The sequence below is a fragment of the Pelodiscus sinensis genome, chromosome 18, assembly GCF_049634645.1.
Source record: "Pelodiscus sinensis isolate JC-2024 chromosome 18, ASM4963464v1, whole genome shotgun sequence".
NCBI lineage: Eukaryota > Metazoa > Chordata > Testudines > Trionychidae > Pelodiscus > Pelodiscus sinensis.
Window position 1 is genome coordinate 14,973,891 of NC_134728.1, and position 22,639 is coordinate 14,996,529.

A 22,639-nucleotide genomic window follows, 5' to 3' on the forward strand; every position below is an offset into this window, starting at 1 on the left:
AACCAAGTAGAGCTGTTAAACAGAAGCAGATGGAGCCATAATAATATTTACTGATACTATTGAACCAACACAGATTTGTGGGTTTGAACAACACAGAATACCTACAATAAATCAGGCATAAAACATGCTTCTCCCCTTCCACATCTCCATTTCAACAACTAGCATTATGAGGAAACTTCTTATTTCTGAAGCTATATGAGGAAGCACTACTACTGAAATGTAGATTGAAATAAGAGATTTATTAATTCAAATTTACATTACAAATTTGTATATTCTAAAGCATGTGACCCATGCAATTCTAAAGACTAAGGAGGCGCCACTTGAACCAAGGAGAAGATGCAATACAGAACACCTTATTTGTATTAAATACATCTTGTATAAAATGCTACTTTAATTCAGGCTGACAAGGATAAGAATAGGATGCAATCTACTCTCAGGAGAAAAGAACAGCAACCAAAGACTAAAATTAGATATCAGATGTTATTACTCAGATGGAATGAAAATAAGTTAAATGTAGAAACTAGTGCCAGTAAAATAAGTCTTCTTCGTTGGTATGGCTTGTAGTTGGCAACAACTACAAATTAGTAAAATATGGATTACTATAAATGGTAATAGTTTAATCTAGCATTTCTTAGCAGAATCTATTTATACCATGAGCTCAAGACATTATTGTAAAATATTGTGGAATGAAATCTGTAAAGGTTTAAAAAGCAACCACCTGTTTTAAACAACTGTTTTAAAGGATTTTCAAACTGTACCAAGTACAGTTCTGTTCCTATGTTATTAGAAACCCTTCTCTAAAGAGACACTGAAAAAGTCATCATAATAATACAAAAACAAATGCAACCAAGGATAAGTGACACACATAACTGATTAACACATTCCAAATACAAATGGCTGAACTCCAGCACAACAGCATTGAAGAAACAATCTTATTACCCTGGTTAGAGAATTAATTTTGCGTTCTGACATTTTCTTTAGCTTTTGAATAGGAAAGTTCTTTGAGGAGGGTCAATAAACATGTGGACAAGGGGGATCCAGTGAATACACTATACTTAGATTTCCAGAAAGCCTTTGACAAGGTCCCTCATCAAAAGCTCTTAAATAAAGTAAGTTGTCATGGGATAAGAGGGAAGGTCCTTTGTGGATTGGTAACTGGTTAAAAGACAGGAACCAGAGTAGGAATAAATGGTTAGTTTTCCAATGGAGAGAGGTAACTAGTGGGGTCCCCCCAAGACTCTGTCCTGGGACCCATCCTATTCAATTTATTTATAAATGATCTAGAGAAAGGGGTAAACAGTGAGGTAGCAAAATTTGCAGATGATACCAAACTGCTCAAGATAGTTAAGACTAAAGCAGATTGTGAAGACCTTCAAAAAGATCTCACCAAACTAAGTGAGTGAGCAACAAAATGGCACATGAAATTTAATGTTGATAAATGTAAAGTAATGCACATTAGGGAAAAAATGATCCAAACTATCCATGCAATATGATGGGGACTAATTTGGCTACAACTACTCGAGAGAGATATTGGAGTCATTGTGGCTAGTTCTCTGAAAACATCCACTCAGTGTGCAGCAGCAGTCAAAAAAAACCAAATAGAATGTTAGGAATCATTAAAAAAAGAGATAGAGAATAAGACAGAAAGTATCATATTGCCTCTATATAAAACCTTGGTACGCCCAGCTCTTGAATACTGTCTACAGATGTGGTTGCCTCATCTCAAAAAAAGATATATTGGCATTGGAAAAGGTTATTTATTCATCCCCACAATATAAGAACTAGGGGGTCACCAAATGAAATTAATAGGCAGCAGGTTTAAAACAAACAAAAGGTAGTTTTTTGTCACTCAGCACACAGTCAACCTCTGGAACGCCTTGCTAGAGGATGTGGTGAAGGCTAGGACTTTAACAGAGTTTTAAAAAGCTCTAGATCAGTGGTCTCCAACCTTTTTAAAGAAAAAATCACTTTTTGAATTTGTCAGTCCAAGATCTACCTCAAACCCAAATACTCCTGGCCCACCTCTTCTTCGAGGCCCTGCCTCTGCCCCATCCCTTCGCCAAGACCCCACCCTCCTCACTCTGTGAAGATAGGTTACAGGGGAGCAGGACAGGGAGACATCAATGCCCCCCTGCCTCGGTCTCCCCGACCCTACACAACAAGCTCCTAGGGGGCTCCTCTGAGGCTCTGGGTAGGAGCAACAGGGCAGTGGGGAGAAGGGCAGATGAAGTGCCTCCCAGCCAAACCAGTCAGAATCACCCGTCAGAGGCTCCAAGATCTACCGGTTGGTGACCACTGACCTAGATAGATTCATGGAGGTTAGGTCCATCAATGGCTATTAGCCAGGATGGGTAGAATGATGTCCATAGTCTCTGTTTCTCTGGAGATGGGTGACAGGGGAGGGATCACGTGAGGATTATCTATTGCAATCCCTCCCTCTGGGGCATCTGGTATTGGCCGCTGTTGGCAGACAGGATACTAGGCTAGATGGATCTTTGGTCTGACCCAGTATGTCCATTCTTATGAAAGATGACTCAAAACTAACAGCTGAAAGAAAGCAAAAACTGCACTGCAGTTAATTTCAAAATAAGCAGATGCAGCAATTTAGACTCATTAGGCCAATTATGACTTTTACTTCAGGGAGGTGGGATAGTGTTTAGGACTGAGGGTAGAAGGAAAGTATAAGTGCAAGAAGCAGCAAGCATAAAACAGCTCATATTATGGCAGATTCTAGCAGTTCTGGAGTTAAGGTTATAGAAAGATTTTGACATGACCTTTTCATTTGGATTCATTTTTGAAAAATCCTGCATTTGCATACATGCTGAATCCAAATGTAGTCACTTCCTTGCTTAAAAGCAACTACTCAAATAGGGGGGATCCAGTGAATACAGTATACTTAGATTTCCAGAAAGCCTTTGACAAGGTCCCTCAACAAAAGCTCTTAAATAAAGTGAAACGAGGAGTAACGGTAGTTCGGAGTAGGAAGCCTAGTCCGAACTACCTAGTCCATGCCGTGTGTAGCCGCGCGGCACGGAGTCCGCACTAGCGGACATTTAAAAATGGTGGCGCCCAGCGAGATGCAAATGAAGCCCGGGAAATTCAAATCCCGGGCTTCATTTGCAACTCCGGTTGCCTACATTACCACCCTAGTTCGAACTAGGGTGGTAGTGTAGACATACCCTAACAGGTGCCTGGATAGTGGGAGGCCACTTCATTGAAATTTAAATGGCTGCCGCGCTGAGCTGACAAACAGCTGATCAGCTGTTTGTCGGCTCAGCGTGCTAGTCTGGACGCTCTGCGGTTGACATCAAAGCCCTTTGTTGACCACCCCATTATTCCTCGTGGGATGAGGTTTACCGGGGTGGTCGACAAAGGGCTTTGATGTCGACCACGGAGTGTCCAGACTAGCGCACTGAGCAGAGCTGATCAGCTGTTTGTCGGCTGAGTGTGGCAGCCATTTAAATTTAAATGAAGGGGCGAATATTTAAATCGCCGCTTCATTTCCCTTTGCCCAATAAACAAATCTATATGGCTCCGTCGACGGAGCCATGTAGTCTAGACATACCCTTACATATCCAGGGGGGCTTTTTAAAACAGACTAGAATCATGAACCATGAAATCGTGCACATGTACCCAGGTAACGAGCAGTATTTTTCTCCCAGTAGCAGTGTCCCATGAGTGAGTCATGTACTTTTTTATGCAAAATGAGAATCAAGCAGTCTTTATGTAGAATTTCTGCAAATATGCTTTTCAACATATTTATTTCTATTGTGTTTTTTCCAATTATCTTTTTTATCATTTATATTGACATTACATTATGGTATGTCAAAGTGGCTGCCATATACTTGAATTGATATTGGTTGCTTTGGACTTGTAAGAATTAAAATATCTTTCTGGGACTTGGTCTGGAATAGACAGTTGAGATTACTGAACCAATTCTCCACCTTTCAGAAGTGGAAGCAGAAAATCAAAACTTTTTGCACTTGAAATGTTTTGTTGAGCTGCAGAAGAATTCTGTAGAAACACAGTCACCAGAAAACTACTAATACTTTAATTTGTTCTGGATAAAACTGAAGCACTCAGGTCAATAATCCAATGAGAACTAAAGAGATTTAGCAGCAAGAAATAAAATCTGGCTAGTTTAGAATGAATGTAGTTCACGCTGAGAATCAATGAAAAATCTTTAGTTGTACAAATTGAACTTTCATCTCTGAAATCTATTAATAGAAGATCTCACACAAAACTTCCTAGCACTTTTAAGTCTTTGTAAAATAATTACCTTTCCCACTTTACTCTTAAGTCTTCTATTCTCCATTCGTTTCTTCAGCACTTCAACATCTTCTTTATTACCATTAAGTATAATCACATCTTCCTCTTGAAAGGGAACACCACACTTTAACAGAAAAGACAAAAAGAAACAAAACTTAACTTTGCAAGAACTGAAACAGATCTGTATGCAGGATGATTCTTTTTTTAGAAAGCACAGTTTTTTTAACCCCATTTCAAAGAATTGCCAAATCCTTATCCTTCCTTCCCTCTGCCTTTTCCATGGTCATGTTCTCTCTTCATTTTCCTCTGTGTATATTTCTCTACTTTTAAACACTGATAAGCTGTAGTTTCTGCAGCAGAAATGGAATCATACTAAGTTCTTGCACAGAAGTGCTTCAACTCATGAGGGGGACTACAGAATGGAACTACATTTAGACTCTCAGACAAAGTATCTGCATGAGAATCCAGTGCTATTCTATATTTGTAGCAGATAATTGTATAGGTTGCCTTATACTCGTCAGCTAGGAAAATGGAAGCAGTTTATTGCAGGTCCATTACTTCTTATGCTTGATATTTATTCAGTACTGAATGTTAAACATTTACACATATGCAAATAAGTTTAATCTTCTAGACGAAAAGCATATATACATGTAAAGGTGACATGCAACCGAGTATGCACTAATTTTGCTTCTTTCCAATATATAAAATGAGGGCTAAAAAGATATTTAATGTTTTCCCCCTAAGCAAAGAGGAATTTTCCAGACTTCTTCTCATTCACTCTTTGTCAGGTGTTTGAGTTAAACAAGAATAGTTTTGAACAGTGCAACCAAAAATCCCTCTTCTGTCAATTGCTCCAATATTCTCTAGGTACCTGATCAGAATCCTCCTAGTTCTCCAGAGATTCATAATGTTTTCCACACAAAAAACATCTTAACAATAACTATATTTCTATTAGAAGGAAGAGAAGCTAAAATGTCAAGCCTTCTTCCTACATCAAGAAGAAAACAGAGCCTAAAAAACAGAAGTATCAAGTACTCTGAAGGTCACCTTTGAAAGACCTTTAAAAAGAGTGAATGTGGGTTTTAAAGTTTTTACTACACCAAAAGTCCCTGGGACCTTCCTGTGAGTAATCACATTATCAGAAAGAAAAACGAAAGAAAAAAAAAAAAAAGTGAGCCTTTTGTGTCAATCAGTTCAGAAACTTAGTTTAAATCAGTCAGTCCCTTGTCTATTTCACAAACAGGTTTAAGATGCCTTGTGCTGCTTTAGCTTAACTTAAACCTTTAAGGGGGACCAAACCAAAACTAAGCGACTGGTTGACAATGTACAGAACACTTGGCGGGACAGCTCATCATTGTAACAAATTAAGATTATACACACAGAACACATCTTTGAAGGGAATTTTGCTTCAGTGTTTTGACAGGTTAAAGCTTTGCTGTAGTTTATACAGATTACTCAATTAGCTTTTGGCACAAGAAGGGAGACCAAACATTTTCTAAGCTAAAAGGCAGTACTGTAATGAAAAAAAAAGTTGTGGTGGCAGTTCACTCTCCAATTTCCAAGAAATGTCAATGATTAATTGATTAGATGACGATCTTATTTTCAAGTATGGTTAAGGTTATGTCTAAGGTTACATGTAATTACCAAAAATCTTTTTCCTTTTTTTATTAATATTATAAGTATTAATATTCTTTGAAAAATAAAAAAATATTTTTTCCTTTTTAAGCTGCTCGATACATGAACGAACCATCTACTACAACACTGGATATCCCTAATCAGGGGCGGCCCATCCATATAGGCGAACTAGGCGGTCACGTAGGGAGCCAAGCTAAATGGAGTGCCAAATGGTGGCACAATATCATTGAGGGGTTTAGAGGTGGGGGCGCCGATTGCATGGTTTGCCTAGGGTACCAGTTGCTGGCAGCTAGTCTAGGCCTGCCCCTGCACCAGATCTAACATGAAGGGGAAAGAAATAAGCAGAAGAACTGGAGATTGCATGTGTGCGGATAATATACACTAACTAGACCAGAACCAACAGTGAGTATTATTGTTGTTGATTTGTATTGTCACATCATCCGTTTGCATTAGTGCCACAGTAACCACTCTGAACAGCTGACGCTCCCTCCCACGCTCCATCCAAAAAATCATTTGCTACTGGATTCTGTCCTTGCTGTCAAAAGTGTATTGTCATCACTTGGTATGTGAGTGCAATTTACATAGAAATTAGTTTTTAATTTGTATTAATAAAGCCTTCAGCATAAAGGATAGAAATGTAAACCATACCGACACAAGAGCTATAGTGGAAGGAATGTGATGCTATAGTACCAACTAGTAATTTATCTTAACAGGACAATGAGATTATTTTAATGAATTTCCACCATTTACCATAATCACAATAACCTGCTTTTCCTGTAATAGAAACTAAACTAGAAAAAACCATTGGCAATATTCCTTTGTTCCATTACATCAAAATAGGCAATTCTTATCTTACTTTCCTCCCCTCCTTTTTTTTTTTCAACTGCTAAATCAAAAGAAGAAAATCTCATTAAAAGCAGATGACAGGAAATGTTTTCTAAATACAAGAGAACGTACACAGCTATTAAACTACAGTCACCATGGTTTCTAGGACAGGATTAAACAACATTCTTTTGTTGAAACCTTTATTGTAATATATTTATTTAGCTACCCATTTAAAACTGTTTACATTCACAACTGAAGGAAATATTTCAGTATTTTGGTCTATTGCAGAAACAACTATCCCCACAGTACATCCAGTCAAATGGATAATATATATTTATGATTTCAGTGGTGAACCATGCACTTACCATAACTACATTTACAGGAAACTCAAGTATCTGTATCAATCTGTATAGCAAATTCTAAAGATATTCCAATTGTACTAGCAACAAGAAATCCGGTGGCACCTTAAAACCAACATTTTTATTATGGCATAAGCTTTTTGTGAGTTGCAACTAACTTCATCAGATGCATGAAGAAAAAAGAAACAGTAGGAATACAGAGATGGAAGTGCTACAGAGATAGTTCAGTCAGGGTGGATGTGGATAAGAATGATACATGATGGCACATATCACAGTAGCAGATGAGCCCCTTGTAATATGGCTGATGTGGTTGGGTCCTATGATGGTGTCACTAGCGTAGATGTGTGGACAGAGTTGCCAACAGGGTTTGTTGCAGGCACTGATTCCTAGATTAGCGTTTCTTTGCTGGGGTGTGTGGTTGGTAGTATGTGTTTCAGGTTTGATGGGGGAGGGAGGATGTCTGTAAGCGAGAACTGGCCAGTATCTCAAGTTCTGTGAAAACAAGGGATCGTCATTTAATAGGTCATATATCCTTGATGATGTGTTGGAGAGGTTTTAGCTGGGGCCTGCAGGTAATGCCCAGTGGCATTCTGTTGCTTTCTTTGTTGGATCTGTCATCACATCAGTCATATCATCAGAGGCTCATTCATCTATAAAACAAGTGGAAAAATTCACAGTGAGGGATGCTGTGATCCAAGTAGTGAGGGCAGTCAATACCCTTCTGCTAGGGAAGAACAGTGACTCTGGGAAATGTGCAGAACATAGTGGATGGCTTTGCTCAGATGGGGTTCCCTAACTGTGGTGGGGCAATAGATGGAAAACATATTTCTATCTTGACATCAGATCATCTTGCTAAAGCGTATATAAACCACAACAGGTATTTCTTGGTGGTGGTGTAGACATCGATGAATCACAAGGGCCATTTCACTGACAACCGCATGGGTTGGTCAGGAAAGAACATGACACATGCAACTTTAGGAACTTCCATCTCTTCAGAAAGCTGTAAGATGCAATTTCTTCCCAGGCTTGAAAATTACCATCTGTAACTGAATGTCCAAGGAGGTTAAAATGTTCTCCCACTTATTTTTGTATGTTACCATTCTTGATGTCTGATTTGTGTCCATTTATTCTGTTGTGTAGAGACAGTCTGTTTTGTACAATATACATAGCAGAGGGGTGTTGCTGGTGAATGATGGCATAGATCACAACAGTAGATGTGCAGGTAAATGGACTCCTGAAATGTTGAAATGCCGATAGTTATCCTTGGAGACCCAGCCTACCTCTTGCTTCTGTGGCTCATGAAGCTGTACACAGGCAATTTGGACAGCAGTTAAGGAGCTGAGTAAGGCTGAGCAAGTGCAGAATAGTGATGGAACATGCCTTTGGAGGCTTAAAGGGATGTTTTCAGAGTTTATTGACTAGGTCAGACCTCAGTGAAAGCAATATTTCCATTGTTGTGGCTGTTTGCTGTGTGCTCCATAATATATGTGAAAGTCTGGGGGAAAGGTCTCTGGCAGAGCGAGGGGGTTGAAGTAGATCACCCAGCTACTAATTATGAACAGCAAGATACCAGGGCAATAAGGAGAGCATGCTGAGGGGCACTGTGAATCAGAGAGGCTCTGAAAATCAGAATGACCAGACAGAGATGTGACAGTTATGTACAGGGCTCGCCGAACCGCGGTGAGCCCCACTCGCCAGCTGTGCTGTCTGGCTATCTGCGCATGCGCAGATCGCTCGAACCCGGCTCTTCCGGGTTGCCTGTAGCGAGTAGATTGTATTATTTGTTGAGCCCTGGTTATGTATGTTGCTCTTAACTAGGTACCCCCTGCAGTAAGTGTAATGGCCTGTAAACTGCCTTGCCTGCCATATGCAGTTGATATAAAGATCCTGATATTCTGAATTAGTGCATTTTTATGTAGCACATGGGGAACAGGGAGAAAAAAGGAATTCAGGGCCATGAGCTCTGATCAGGGATGGGGAGGACACAAGGGCAAGTGGCTTATTACAATCGTCCTGTGTAACAGTCATAATTGTGGGAATTACAGCCTTCTGTTCAAGGAGACATCCCTGGGAGTTGAGGGAAAGGCTATCTGTGACTTCCTTCCCCCTCTCCCATTCGAGATCACCTGGGAGAGGCAGCCATGGAATTTGGGGAGGAGGGCAAGTGGCTTATCATAGGGTGGAAGGGGACCCTGTGCTCCAGATGCTTTTCCTGCACCTCATCAGCTGTGTTTGCTCCCACATGAGCCTCAAGTTCTCATCTTGTGTTTTATGTTCATGTTCCCTGCATGCTCCCCTCTCCGCATGTTCAGTGTGTATGATCTGTTGCATCATTCTCTTCCATGCATTCAGTTTGTACTCTGTCGATGCTGGAAGGTTGCATTTGCTCATTAAATATTTCATCTTGTGTATTTTTTTCACTCTCTGATCTGTGATAACCCAAGTGCTGGAAAATCTGGGGGAATGGGTAACAGAGCCACTGTTGAAGCTGTGTTGGGGAGAGGGGGAAATCAGGGATTTAGGGAAGATAATCTTCTCTGTTTTACAGTGTAACTCTTTCACAATGAATGAAGAACTACACTGCAGAAAAGCCAAAGCTTATGTACAAGGCCAAAACTATCATTTTAAGCACCTAAAAGGCAGGTAGAATACTCTAGGGATGGTAGTGTATAGCTGTATAAATGATCAACAGTTAAGCCTAGGCTTACTGATTAATCCAAACAACTACACGGAACCCCACCCCCTTTGCTGTGTCTGTATTAGAGGCCGCAAGTGGGGGAGGCTGGAGCCAGTGCCCTCAGGGAGAAGCACGGGGGGAGGGGAAAGAGCATCAGAATGAGGGGTGAGAGGGTAGGTGGGAGCCGATATGTGTGGGGAGCCAGCTTTTAAGACAGCTCTCTGCGCATGCCAGCTCTGCACAGAGGCAGCAGGCGAAGAGGGGTGATATGTAGGCAGGAGCCAGTGCTTGGAGGGATGCCAAGCAGCCTCTGTCCACAGTGGGCCCAGGCTTGCTACAGACAATGGCTGCTCTATGGGATACTGGCGCAGCCTCTGTCTGTGGGGAGCTCGGGCCAGCCACAGACAAGGGCTGCTTCCCTGGAGCAGCCTCTGTCCACGGGTAGCCTGGGTCCCACAGACAAGGGATGCTGCTGCCCCATGCTGCTAAGTTTTCTCTATCAGGAAGGGTCTGCCTCCTGGTGCCAATATCTGTATTGGTGCTCGTCTTGATTAGCTCAAGTGTCACTATTTCCCTCCACTTTCTTTTCAGTCAGTACCATGTCCTCAGGGTTCAATGCTGATGAATATTTTGAGTCTTCTTTGCAAGATGACCCCATTTCATGCTCAGAGCTGGGCTTGTGCTCGGTGCAGATCTACTGCTCAGCACTTCTTAAAGTAGATGGCATATCTTCCAGGTCTCTTTATCCTAGAGTTGGTGCTGATGCACTCAGTACACTATCACAATGCTGAGGGTTATGGTGCTCGGTTCAGTTTCTGAGATCTTGGCACTATTATCAGTGGCTCTGGTGTCCTTTTAGAGGATTTCTTCTCCCCACTAGAACGGGGGTATACAATTGGTTACTTGGGCATTTGCCATGGGTAGTCTCCTCAATTCTGACTTGGTGCATCTCTTTTCCAGGATCAGACATGACTTTCACGGATTGCTCAAGCAGATGTAATTTGCGCCCTCATCTCTCTCAATTTTCAGATGTGGAACAAGAAAGAATGGCAAACTGCTGGGGATGTATCCTTTCCCAAGGCACAGTAAGCATCTGCCATCCCTCTCGGTTAAAGCCATAAAACATCACACAATGGACAGGCATAACCACTATGGGTTTAGATCGGGGTGGGCAATCATTTTTGACAGGGGGCCATTCCAAGATTTTGGAAAATGGTTGAGGGCCACACTCTTCCCTGACATTAATAGAGGAGATGCAGGGTCTGGAATGGAGGTTGGATTTGGAATGGAGCGTGGGGTAAGGGACTGGAGTGCGGGAGGGAGACTTCAGTCTGGGAAGGAGTTGGGATGAAGCAAGTGGTTGTGACCTAGGGCAGGGGACTGAAGTGCAGGGATTTGGGATGCGACCTAGGGTAGGAGGGGATTGTGATCTGGGGCAGGAGATTGGGGTGCTAGATTTGGTATGGATGTAAGAGGGGGACAGAGGGTTTGGGTATGTTGGGGGGGGAGGCAGAGAGTTGGGGCAGGAAAGGGCGGGGGTGCCAGAAGCAGGCTGTGGCCAAGGGACTTACTTGCCAGCTGCCAAACTAGCCTGTCTTCCTGCCTGCAGAGCTTAAAATGTTTCCCAGCCTGCCTGGCCACGTGCATCATGAATAACTAAGCCCAGGAGACTTTGGCTGGTTTCTATCAGAAACCAGCCAATGGGAATATGCTGGGGGCAGGGTGGCTCCTAAAATGTCCCTCCTCCCCTTCGGTTTCAAAACAGAAATGGAGCCTGCAGCTGCCTTCCTGCACAGTGCGCAGGGCAAGCTGGGGAGTCTGCCTGGGGTTCCCCATTGCCTCCACAGGCCAGATCCAGCCCGTGGGCCGTAATTGCCCAGGCCTGATTTAGAGTCTGCCAGGAAGGTGTTTGGGGGCAAAGAGCCTCACCTTACAGTACAGTGGCATACAGATACTACTACTCTGAAAAGATTCTAGGCTCCTGAGCATGAGGCATATGTGAATCTACAGATCTACAGCTGTATCCACAAGGACACTTAGGCCTAGCAAAATTCAACTTTTAAAATATAATTTCTAAGGACAATAAGAATGCTTATATTTTAAAGTATTTTTAAATTTTTAACTTTTTATATTTTTACAATTTCAGGAACTGTAAGGGGTCTACACAATAATTTAATGACACTACACACTGACATTCAAAAAAAATAAAGCTTTATAAATGTTAAAACACAAACTGTTATTACATGCCAAAATATACAAAGTAAACATCCTTAAATCAATAAGTTCTCAAGCAGGCTTTTCTTAATTTGCTTATCTGCTAAAGTCAAGGTATATCACACCCACTGACTTTCCCACGCCCACAGAGCCACTTACCTCATCATAGAAGCTAATCAGAGTGGTCAGGCACGACTTGCCCTTTGTGAATCCATGCTGACTCCTCCTAATCACTTTCCTCTCTTCCAAGTGCCTCAAAATGGATTCCTTAAGAATCCCTTCCATGATTTTTCCAGGAACCAAGGTAAGACTGACCGGCATATAGTTCCCTGGATTATCTTTCTTCCCTTTTTTGAAGATGGGCACTACATTTGCCTTTTTCCAATCATCTGGGATCTCTCCCGATCTCCACCACTTTTCAAAGATAATGGCCAAAGGCTCCTCAATGATATTTGCCAATTCCCTCAGTACCCTCGGATGTATTAAGTCCGGTCCCATGGATTTGTGTACGTTTAGCTTTTCTAAATAGTTCCTAACCCGTTCTTTACCCACCAAGGGCTGTCCATCTTCATCCCATCTTGCGTCACTTAGCGCATTAATCCGGGAGCGAACCTTGTCAGTGAATACAGAGGCAAAGAAAGCATTGAGTACTTCAGCTTTCCCCACATCATCTGTCACTAGGTTACCTCCTTCATCCAGTAGGGGCCCAACACCCTCTCTCATCACCTTCTTCTTGTTAACATGCCTATAGAAACCTTTCTTGTTATCCTTCACATCCTTTACCAGTCGCAATTCCAACTGCGCTTTTGCCTTGCTGATAACCCCCCGGCATTCTCGAGCTATACATATAAACCCCTCCCTGGTCATTTGTCTAAGTTTCCACTTTTTGTAAGCTTCCTTTTTGGGCTTAAGTTCACCAAGGATTTCCCCTGTAAGCCAATCCGGTCTCCTACCATGTTTGCATCTCTTGCTACGCATCGGGATGGTTTCTTTCTGTGCCTTCAATAAGGCTTCTTTAAAATACTGCCAGCTGTCCTGGACTCCTTTCCCCCTCATGTTAGCATCCCAGGGGATTCTGCCCATCAGGTCTCTGAGGGAGTCAAAATCTGCTTTTCTGAAGTCCAAGGTGTGTACTTTACTACTCTCTTTTCTTCCTTTGGTGAGGATCCTGAAATCTACCATCTCATGATCACTACTTCCCAGGTTGTCACCCATCTCTACTTCCCCTATTAGTTCCTCCCTGTTTGTGAGCAGAAGGTCAAGCTGCGCACGGCCCCTGGTTGGATCCTTCAGCACTTTAACCAAGAAGTTATCCCCAACATTCTCCAAAAACTTCCTGGATTGCCTGTGTACTGCCGTATTGGTTTCCCAACGCATGCCAGGGTGATTAAAGTCCCCCACGAGAACCAGGGCCTGCAATCTGGAAGCTTCTCTCAGTTGTCCGAAGAAAGCCTCATCTACCTCATCCACCTGATTTGGAGGCCTGTAGTAGACACCAACCACAACATCACTGATGTTGTTTGCACCTCTAAACTTAACCCATAGACTCTCAACAAGTTTTTCTCCCTCTATATACTGGAGTTCAGAGCAATCATAGTGCTCTCTTACATATAGTGCAACTCCTCTTCCTTTTCTCCCCTGCCTGTTGTTCCTGAACAGTCTATACCCCTCCATGACAGCGCTCCAGTCATGCAAGTCATCCCACCAAGTCTCTTATCCCAATTAAATCATATTTCTTGGACTGGATCAGGGCCTCCAGTTCATCCTGTTTGTTGCCCACGCTTCTCACATTAGTGTGCAAACACCTCAGAAAACCAGTTGATCGCCCTATCTTCTCCATTTGAATCAGGGGTCCTCCTTTGTTGCTTGTTCCTCTTTGCATTTCTTCCCGGTATCCGACTTTCCCATTCCCCTCAGGATTTTGGTCACCGTCCCCCAATGAACCTAGTTTAAAGCCCTCCTCACTAGGTTTGCAAGCCTGCCCGCGAAGATGCTCCTTCCTCTCTTGGTTAGGTGGATCTCATCTCTTCCTAACAATCCTTGTGCCTGGAACAGAGTCCCATGGTCAAAGAAACAAAAGCTCTCTCTGCGACACTACCTGCGCAACCACGCATTTGCTTCCTCGATTCGATGATCCCTGACCAGTCCCTTCCCTTCAACAGGGAGGATGGACGAGAACACCACTTGCGCTCCGGATTCTTGGATCCTTTTTCTCAGCGCTACATAATCCACAGTAACCTGCTCAAGGTCATTCTTGGCTGTATCGTTAGTTCCCACGTGGAGAAACAGGAAGGGTTAGCGAACTGGTTTGATCATTTTGGTAAGCCTCAGTCACATCCTGAATTAGAGCTTCTGGTAAGCAGCACAGCTCTTCAGATTCCAGGTCCAGACGGCAGATGGATGGCTCAGTCCCTCTCAGAAGGGAGTCCCCGACCACCACCATTCGTTGTCTTCTTTTGGGGGTGGTGGTCATGGAACCCCCATCTCTAGGACTATGCATCCCATGCCTTCCAGTAGATGGTGTTCCCTTGCAGTTTCTTCTTTATAAGGTCCCTTCCAAAGCATTCACCACTGCAGAGCCTGTGGAGAGAGCCTGAACGCGATTACTTACCTCTATAGCATTGGGGGATTCCTGTGCTGGCCTTTTTCCCCTTCTAGAAGTTACATGCTGCCAGTTCTCTTCCTGGTCCTGTACTGCCCTCTCAGTCTCTTCCGCCTGCCGTGTTTGCAAGATTAAACGCTGCCTTCTATTGAGGAAGTCTTCATCCTCTCTGATCAAGCGTAGGGTCGACACTTGGGCCTCCAGTCCTCTAATTTTTTCTTCCAAAATGGCGACCAGCTTGCACTTAGTGCAGATGAAATCCATTCTTTCTTCTGGGAGGAAGACAAACATGGCAGGTAACAGCAGACCTATCACCATCCATTCCTGCTGACCTGGAAAAAAGATTTAAAAGAAAGGCAAGAGAACCTCGCGCCCTTCTCTCTCAACTCCCTCTCAACTCCCTGTTAGCAAGTTCCTTGGTCGAACTAGGCTTAATCCTCGTAAAATGAGGTTTTCCTAGTTTGAACTAAGCGCTCCACTAGTTCGATTCAAATTCGAACTAGCGGGGCGCTAGTGTAGCGGCTATGAATGTTAGTTCGAACTAACGTCTGTTAGTTCGAACTAACATTGTAGTGTAGACATACCCCAAGACACTTCACGCCAACGTCAACACCACTAGGAAAATGACCTTCCAGACAAACGGGACAGGCAACAGGAGCTCAACAGCTTGAAGCTAGGAGACGACCAGATTAAGGTCCCAATGTGGAACAAGGGTCGTACTGTTGAGTAAAACCTCCGCCCAAGCCAGTATAATGTGAATGAATGACATGTAACTTTTTGTATTAAAAGTCATGTCCATTTCAGCCATTGAAAGTCATGGCTCTCTGCTACTGTATACCATACAACTCTCAGTTGTTCTAAGTTATGTCAATTTCTATTGTAAGCCATGTAGCTTTCATATGTTTCAAGTTCTGCAACTTCCTGCAAGCTTTGTAACTTCCAGATATTGTTTGTGCAATCTTTAAGCTCTGGAACATTCTATCCTGAGACAAAGGAGTGTGTACATGTGTGTAAGCGGTGTGAACTGGGTGATATCAGCACCTTTGGGGAGAGGAGCCATGGGCTAGATGGAGTCTGATGTAATCTCTGCTTGCACGTGAGAACGACAAGAAACAGAGGTGCAGCGAAGATGAGAAGGAATTAATATGCATGAGGAAAACGAAGTCTGGGTAGGCCTCTTGGTGACAGACACAGAAAAAGAACTCAGTGTGCATGACAGGGGCCTCCCAGCTCAATAAGAGAAGCGAGCACACAGACCACGGATCATGTGATTAGCTTTTGCCCAGATTGGTAACTGCAAGCAGACACACTGGACCCACTATGCTTAGCTTCTTCTGCACTCTCTGTGCAACCAGTCGTGTGTCTAAGTGAATGAGTGTCTGAATGTGTGTGTACATGTGTCCATTGAATGTGTGTGTACATGTGTCCATTCCCTTTTTGCTCTAGCCAATAGAGGCAAAGAATAAATCAATATTAGTGTAACCCTGGGTTGGTCTCCAGTGAAATTAGGTAACATTAACCAGGGGCTGAAATCTTGCAAGGTCCCCCTGTCATGTCATGAAAAAACATCCTCTGACCCTGGATCAAGCTGTAGAATACAGAGATGGCTAAAAGGTGCATTTTGACTGAAGAATGTGCTAGACCCTGGCTCTTGAGCTGCAGTAAGTAGTCCAAGATAGACTTCACTGAAGAACACGAGGGGGAGATGTCATACTCCAAAGCCCAGCAGGAAAACCTCATCCACTTGGCCAGGTAAATAAGCCTGAGGATTGATTCCTGCTTCCTAGGAGGACCAGTAGGATCTCCTCTAAGAAGGTGCACTCCTAACAGGTTCAACCACAGTACCTGGGTAGCTTGATAATCCTTCATGGTGTGAAGGACCTCATTTGTCAAGGATTTTAGCATGGTTCTTATGACTGTATTTGGTGAATAGTGCTACGTAGTTGGAGACCAGAAATTGAAGGGTAGAAGAAGCGTATACTTTTCATTTGAAAAGGGCTAAACGCTTGCTACCTCTGTTTGTAGGGATGGACCTGAAATGTTGCTGCCTGCCATGCTGTTATGCCTGCCACCTCCACTACCAGCGAGTTTGGAGCTGGGTGTGTGAAGAGGAATTCAGACCCCTTGGCATATAGTATTTACAGTTGGCTCATTTACAGGTAGGTAGGATAAAGGCAGGAATCTGCCAAACTGTTTTTGCTGGCTTCATTTTGGCAAGATTAACAGGGAGAGCTACTGAAGGATGAAGAGGCCTGCAGGATGCCGGTAAGCTTATGTTGGGATTCTGATAGAATAGCTCTAAAGTTGGGGTGGCCAACCTAAACCTGAGAAGGAGCCAGAATTTACCAATGTACGCTGCCAAAGAGCAACAGTTCAATGTCACCAGCCCTGATCATCTCTTCACCACCACTCTCAGCACATCCTGCCCACTGGCAGCCCCACCAGTCAGTGCCTCAGTCTCCTTTTCCTTCTGCCCACTGGGATCAGCTCTCTTTCAGTGGGAGACACTGGAGGGGGAGAAGCATGGGTGTGACAGGCTCAGTGAAGAGGGTAGGAAGTGGCAGATCCTAGGCGGAAAGGGGGGAGAGGAACAGTGTCTAGGGCAGAGCTGGGATTGAAGAGTGAGCACCCTCCAGCCCAGTGTAAAGTTGGTACCTCTAGCTCCAGCTCTGGATTTGGTACCTATGTAAGGAGTCGTATATTAACTTCTGAAGAGCCGCAGGTTGGCAATCCCTGCTCTAGAGGAGCTATTCTAAGTTCTGCTGCAATTCTCGTCAAAAAATCTTGGAAGTGTGAAAAATCATCTGCAGAGGGCGGAATCTGGAGCATATTTGTCTTGTCTGGAGACTAGGTCCTCTGGTATGTCACGACTGGCCCTTGAGTGTTCTCTTCCTGGTGTGCTGGTGAAAATGCACCTTCGTGTCCAACAGTTTTTCTCAAAGGGGGCCACTTTAAAGAAAACCACTAGTCGGCCCGTGCCACTTTGTTTACCTAAAGAGTCTGTAGCCACAGAGTATCGACTCCCATTGGCTCCAGTTTGCCATTTCCAGCTACGGAGAGCCACAGAAAAAGGTGTCACCCAGGCCACTAGTGGTTTTCCTACAGCAGGCCCTCAGCCCACTTTGAGAAACATTGGTGTAGAGACACCCGTGGGGAAGATCTAGGTTGGTGCCTAGGAGGTCTGGTATGCCTGACAGAATAAGCATACTCTTGATGCCAATATCTAAATTGTTGTTGAAGATATTGAACAGAACCGGTCCCAGAACAGACCCCTGCGGAACCCCACGTGTTATGCCCTTTCAGCATGACTGAGAACCGTTAATAAGTACTCTCTGAGAATGGTTATCTAGCCAATTATGCACCCACCTTATAGTAGCCCCATCTAGGTTGTGTTTCCCTAGTTTATTGATAAGAAGGTCATGCGAGACTATATCAAATGCCTTACTAAAGTCTAGGTATACCACATCCATTGCTTCTCCCTTATCCACAAGGCTTGTTATCCTAACAAAGAAAGCTATCAGATTGGTTTGACATGATTTGTTCTTTACAAATTCATGCTGGCTGTTTCCCATCATCTTATCTTCCAGATGTTTGCAGATGAATTCTTTAATAATCTGCTCCATTATCTTCCCTGGCACAGAAGTTAAACTGACCGGTCAGTAGTTTCCTGGGTTGTTCTTATTTCCCTTTTTATAGATGGGCACTATATGTGCCCTCTTCCAGTCTTCTGGAAAACGTTAGTTTTTAATGTGCTACCGGACTCCTTGTTTTCACTGACAGACAATCAGCTTTCCTGTTAAAGGCGTTGTCTGAGAACAGTAGAGGGCATGACTTCATGTAATCTAACTATGAATCAATTTATGAAACTACCTGCTTACAGCGATACTGAACATGCTCAACTGCTGCCTTTTCCTCTCTTTCCTCATTAAAACATCTTACAGAGAAGATATTCATAAATCAGAGGAAAAAATGAAGGAAATTCCCAGGGGTAAAAAAGCAGCCAATCAATTCTATACATGTGATTCAAGCTGCAACTGCTGAAAGGTAGGACATTGAATATAAGCAGAAAACAGGCCTGAAATGAGCAACATTATGGTTCAGTTGCTCACAATGTATGTTGCTTTTGTGTGAGTGCTCTCTTTATTTACAAAACATATCTAAATTGCTTTAGTCAAAATATATATTTGTGAAGTTACCTGATTTAAGATGGTTACAATAAACATTTATTTAAATGTGGGAGCAATAAACATCCCAAAACCTTCAGAGTCCAACTTTATAGATATATCAATATAAGCACACACTTTACAAAAATGGTAATTTCAGATTCTGAATAGGGATGTGAATGGTTACCCAGGAAGCAGCACCCTAATCACCTTAGTTAACCAGTACCTAGAAGGAGATTGGCCACTGCAGGCAGAGGGCTGCTCCAGCCCTGGGGGTCAAGAGCCACCTCCCCTGCTCAGCGGGATCGGGAACAGGAGCTTGGGGCTGGGGCTGGAGATGGTACTGGCATCCCAGTGCGTGGAGGAGGGGATAGCAGTGGGATCCCATTTCATTGGTTAACCAGTTAAATCTAAGGTTAACTGATTAATCTGGATTTTATATCCCTAACAGACCAAAAGCTAGATTAGGTTGTTTATGGTCTCCCTAAATGTATATACATTTAATTATTGAAAACATAAAAAGGGCCAGAATTCTCTTCCAGACAGTCTACAGCAGACCTTAAAATATACATCTCCATACCACTACCTGTTCCCACACACCGGCCACCCACTAAAAACAGAGCAAGAATTCAGAAAGGAGGACTGACCAGTGTCTTATTAGACCAGGATCAAACCATAGTTCATGTGTCAGCTAATCACAAGCTCTTTCAGGCTACAGCTACACTGCTGGTTTTTTGCGGAAGAGGATATGCAAATGGCGATCGCATTTGCATATCTTCTTCCGATTCTTTTTGTGGAAGAGGTTTTTCTGATAAAAAGCCCCATGTAGATGGGGCCATTTGTCGGAAAAAAATCCTCTTTCACAAGATCCTGTAAACCTCAATTTTTGAGGAATAAGAGATCTTGTGAAAGAGGGTTTTTTCCGACAAATGGCCCCATCTACATGGGGCTTTTTATCAGAAAAAACTCTTCCGCAAAAAGAATTGGAAGAAGATATGCAAATGTGAACGCCATTTGTATATCCTCTTCCACAACAAAACGGCAGTGTAGCCGTAGCCTCATTAACATTGTGATTCAGAAGATGATGAATAACTACTAGTTAAAAAAAACTTTTGCGAGGCCTTTATGTAAAGAAACCATTTCAAAAGACCGGTTAATTAGAAAGTAATTCAAGTACTGAAAAATTCGTTTTCCTCAGTGTGTGGGGAAGGAGAATAAGGGCAGGATGGTGGTGAAAGAAAAAGGTTAACAAAGGAAGAGGAGAAAAGACACTTTAAGCTATGAATTTGTAGAATTCAGATTTTCTAGTTCTTAAAAGTTGCTAGCAGCCTCTAACTGTGAACTAAGGTTGTAACTCTGCAGAAGACAGCTTTGGTCACTTGCTGCTGCTAAGCTTTCCAAAGCATCTACAAAGTAAAACTAACAAGAATCTTGTAAGTTTTGCAGTTGCTCTTCATAATCCTAAAGCAGTGGTTCCCAACCTTTTTTATACCACAAACCGGCAAACCCATTCACAAACTTTTGGTGGACTGGAAATATTTTATTTGCATATTCACATAGTCATTATACAAATAATGAATGTGCAAATATGTGAATAAAATGTTGCCTGTCCCCCAACCCACTCACCCACTGACCCTGTCTGGTCACTGCACATCTCTCTACCTCCAACCCCAGAACCTTCTCACCCCATCCAGCCAACCCTGGTACTCCATGTTTAAACCTGTCAAACCCATCATCTGATATCCCCTATATCTCACTAACCCCATTACCTCACAAGTCTGTTTTGCCAAGCCTGTGACCCTAGTGTCCTGCTTCCTAACACCCCCTGCTGCCAACTTCCATTTGTCAACCACCTCTGTCTTGCCTGGAGCCTGTCCTGCATTCACTGTCACTACCATCCTTGGCACGCTGTGTTCCAGTGATCCCCGACTTAAACTGACAACCTCCCATCTCCCTGGATCCTGTCCCACCACTCCCAGTGCTCCCTGATCTTGCCCCGCTACCCCAGAGCCCCTTGCTCCACAAACTCCATAACTGCCTGTGGTGCTGAGCCCTGATCCTGCCCCACTGACCCTGCAACTGCCTGTTCCACAAGCTCTGAGGCCCCTGTCCCTGCTCAGACACCCTCAGATCTGCTGCACCCTGAGACAGAAGCACGAGCTGAGCCACACCTAGCTCCATAACCAATGACCCACTGCGACCCACCCCCTCTTGCCCTTTGACCTTTAACCCATCTCCTCAGCCCCAGCCCTCTCTCTTTAACCCTGACCTAGCCCCTTGCCCCCAGTGCCTAACACCCTTTGACCCTCACCCCACACCCTGTGCCCTTTGACCTTTTAACCTGACCCCTACAGCCCATGCCAACACCCTCTTGCCCTGTGACTCCACCACACTCTCACCCAACACCCTTTTGCCCCCCCCTCCCACCGCCGCACCACCCAAAGCGATGCTGCTCCCTCTATGAAGCATGTCTGTTATTGCTGCATGGGCAGGGGGAGCAGCCATTGGTGGCGCAAGCGCTCTCTCCTCCATTGCGTCCCCTCCCTCTCCAAGCATGTCTTGCACCCCCATAGGTGGGGGGAGGGGAGCATGGAGTCCTGGCCAAGCTGCCATCTTATCTAGGTGGGAGGGAGGTTGAAGGAAGTGCCTGCTGCTCCACCTCTTCCTGCCACTACCTCGGCCCTAGCACCACTGCTCAGCAAAATCAGCCACCACGGCTGAAGCCGGCTTCAGTTCCAGCAGCCGCAGCAGCCAACAGCCAGAGGTTTGCAGCCTGGCACTGGTCCATGACCCAGTGGCTGGGAACTGCTGATCTAAAGAGTTTGTCTACACAGCCTTTTGGTGAAAACCTCACAGCGTGGGTTGACAAACTCAGCCTAGCCAGGCTCTTGCAAATGTTCTAAAAATAGCACTTTAAAGCTGGGTCTTGGGTTAGGCTCTGAAGCCTAGGGAGGCAGGTGGGGTTTTAGGCCTGAGGTCCAATCTAACGTGCAACTTTAAAGCACTGTCTACACAGCCATTTTTAAAGCTCTTAGCATGATCTACCTAGTCTAGGAGGTTTACTTGCAATTGCTCCAAGCTGCTGTACAGAGATATACAAATAGGCTTGTTAAATGTAGGATCTGTTATAGAGGCAGGCAGTGGAGATACACAAGTGGAGAAGAAACAGCTGAAACACTTCATTCCTTCTTCCAACTTTTGCAGGAGTCAGAAGGAAGGTAGGCAGAGTAGTCAATCCTTGCACACAGAATCACATGCTGTATTTTGTCTGAGGAGGGAGGAAGAAACTAGGGGGAGGCGTGAGAAAAGAGGAATTAAAGGATGATCAGAGGTTTCAAATTTGTCATAGGCTGATGCAAAAGGTCCTCAAGAAGAGTCTGCCTATAACACCCCTGTAAGAATAACAGCATCTTCCTCTTCCTGGCAGCTGGGAAGAGAAATAGGGTGTCTTCTTGGTGGGTCCCCATTTCCTCCTTTTTTTTACTGGCCCCTTTGGCTCATAGGCCTGGTAAATTGTTCAAGTCCTGCAGTAACCCTATGTCATCCAGGAGTAGATACTTCCTTTCCCATCAAGCCCCCAGATGGCTGAAGTGACCTCCAAATGAATTGTAAATACAAGCTCTTTGCTGAAATAAGAAAATATACTTGAACATAGTTGCTGAAAAAATTGTAGGGAGAAAGGCTTTCTTTGGAATGGTCTACCTCACTTTAAACCTAGGAGTAACCAGATCACCCAACAGCAACAACCAGTATAACACTCCTTCCAAGAATTCTGTGCTGAGCCAGCCAGCCTGAATGTCATCCTTATTGTGAGAAAAATAACCTGTGTATAAACCTTGCTAGGGAGGTTCCTCAGCCCTGCACAGGGCACACAGCCTTCAATTCTAGGTCAACG

At 43.8% G+C, this 22,639-nt stretch overlaps 1 protein-coding gene across 1 annotated transcript in view; it reads right to left on the minus strand.

Annotated features, from left to right (window-relative positions):
* Positions 1-22,639, minus strand: part of RTF2 (replication termination factor 2) — a 73,556-nt gene that overhangs the window by 7,221 nt on the left and 43,696 nt on the right. The window contains exon 6 of the mRNA XM_006129396.4: positions 4,280-4,393. Coding sequence (XP_006129458.1) covers positions 4,280-4,393 — 114 coding nt within the window. The remainder of the gene's footprint in view (positions 1-4,279; positions 4,394-22,639) is intronic.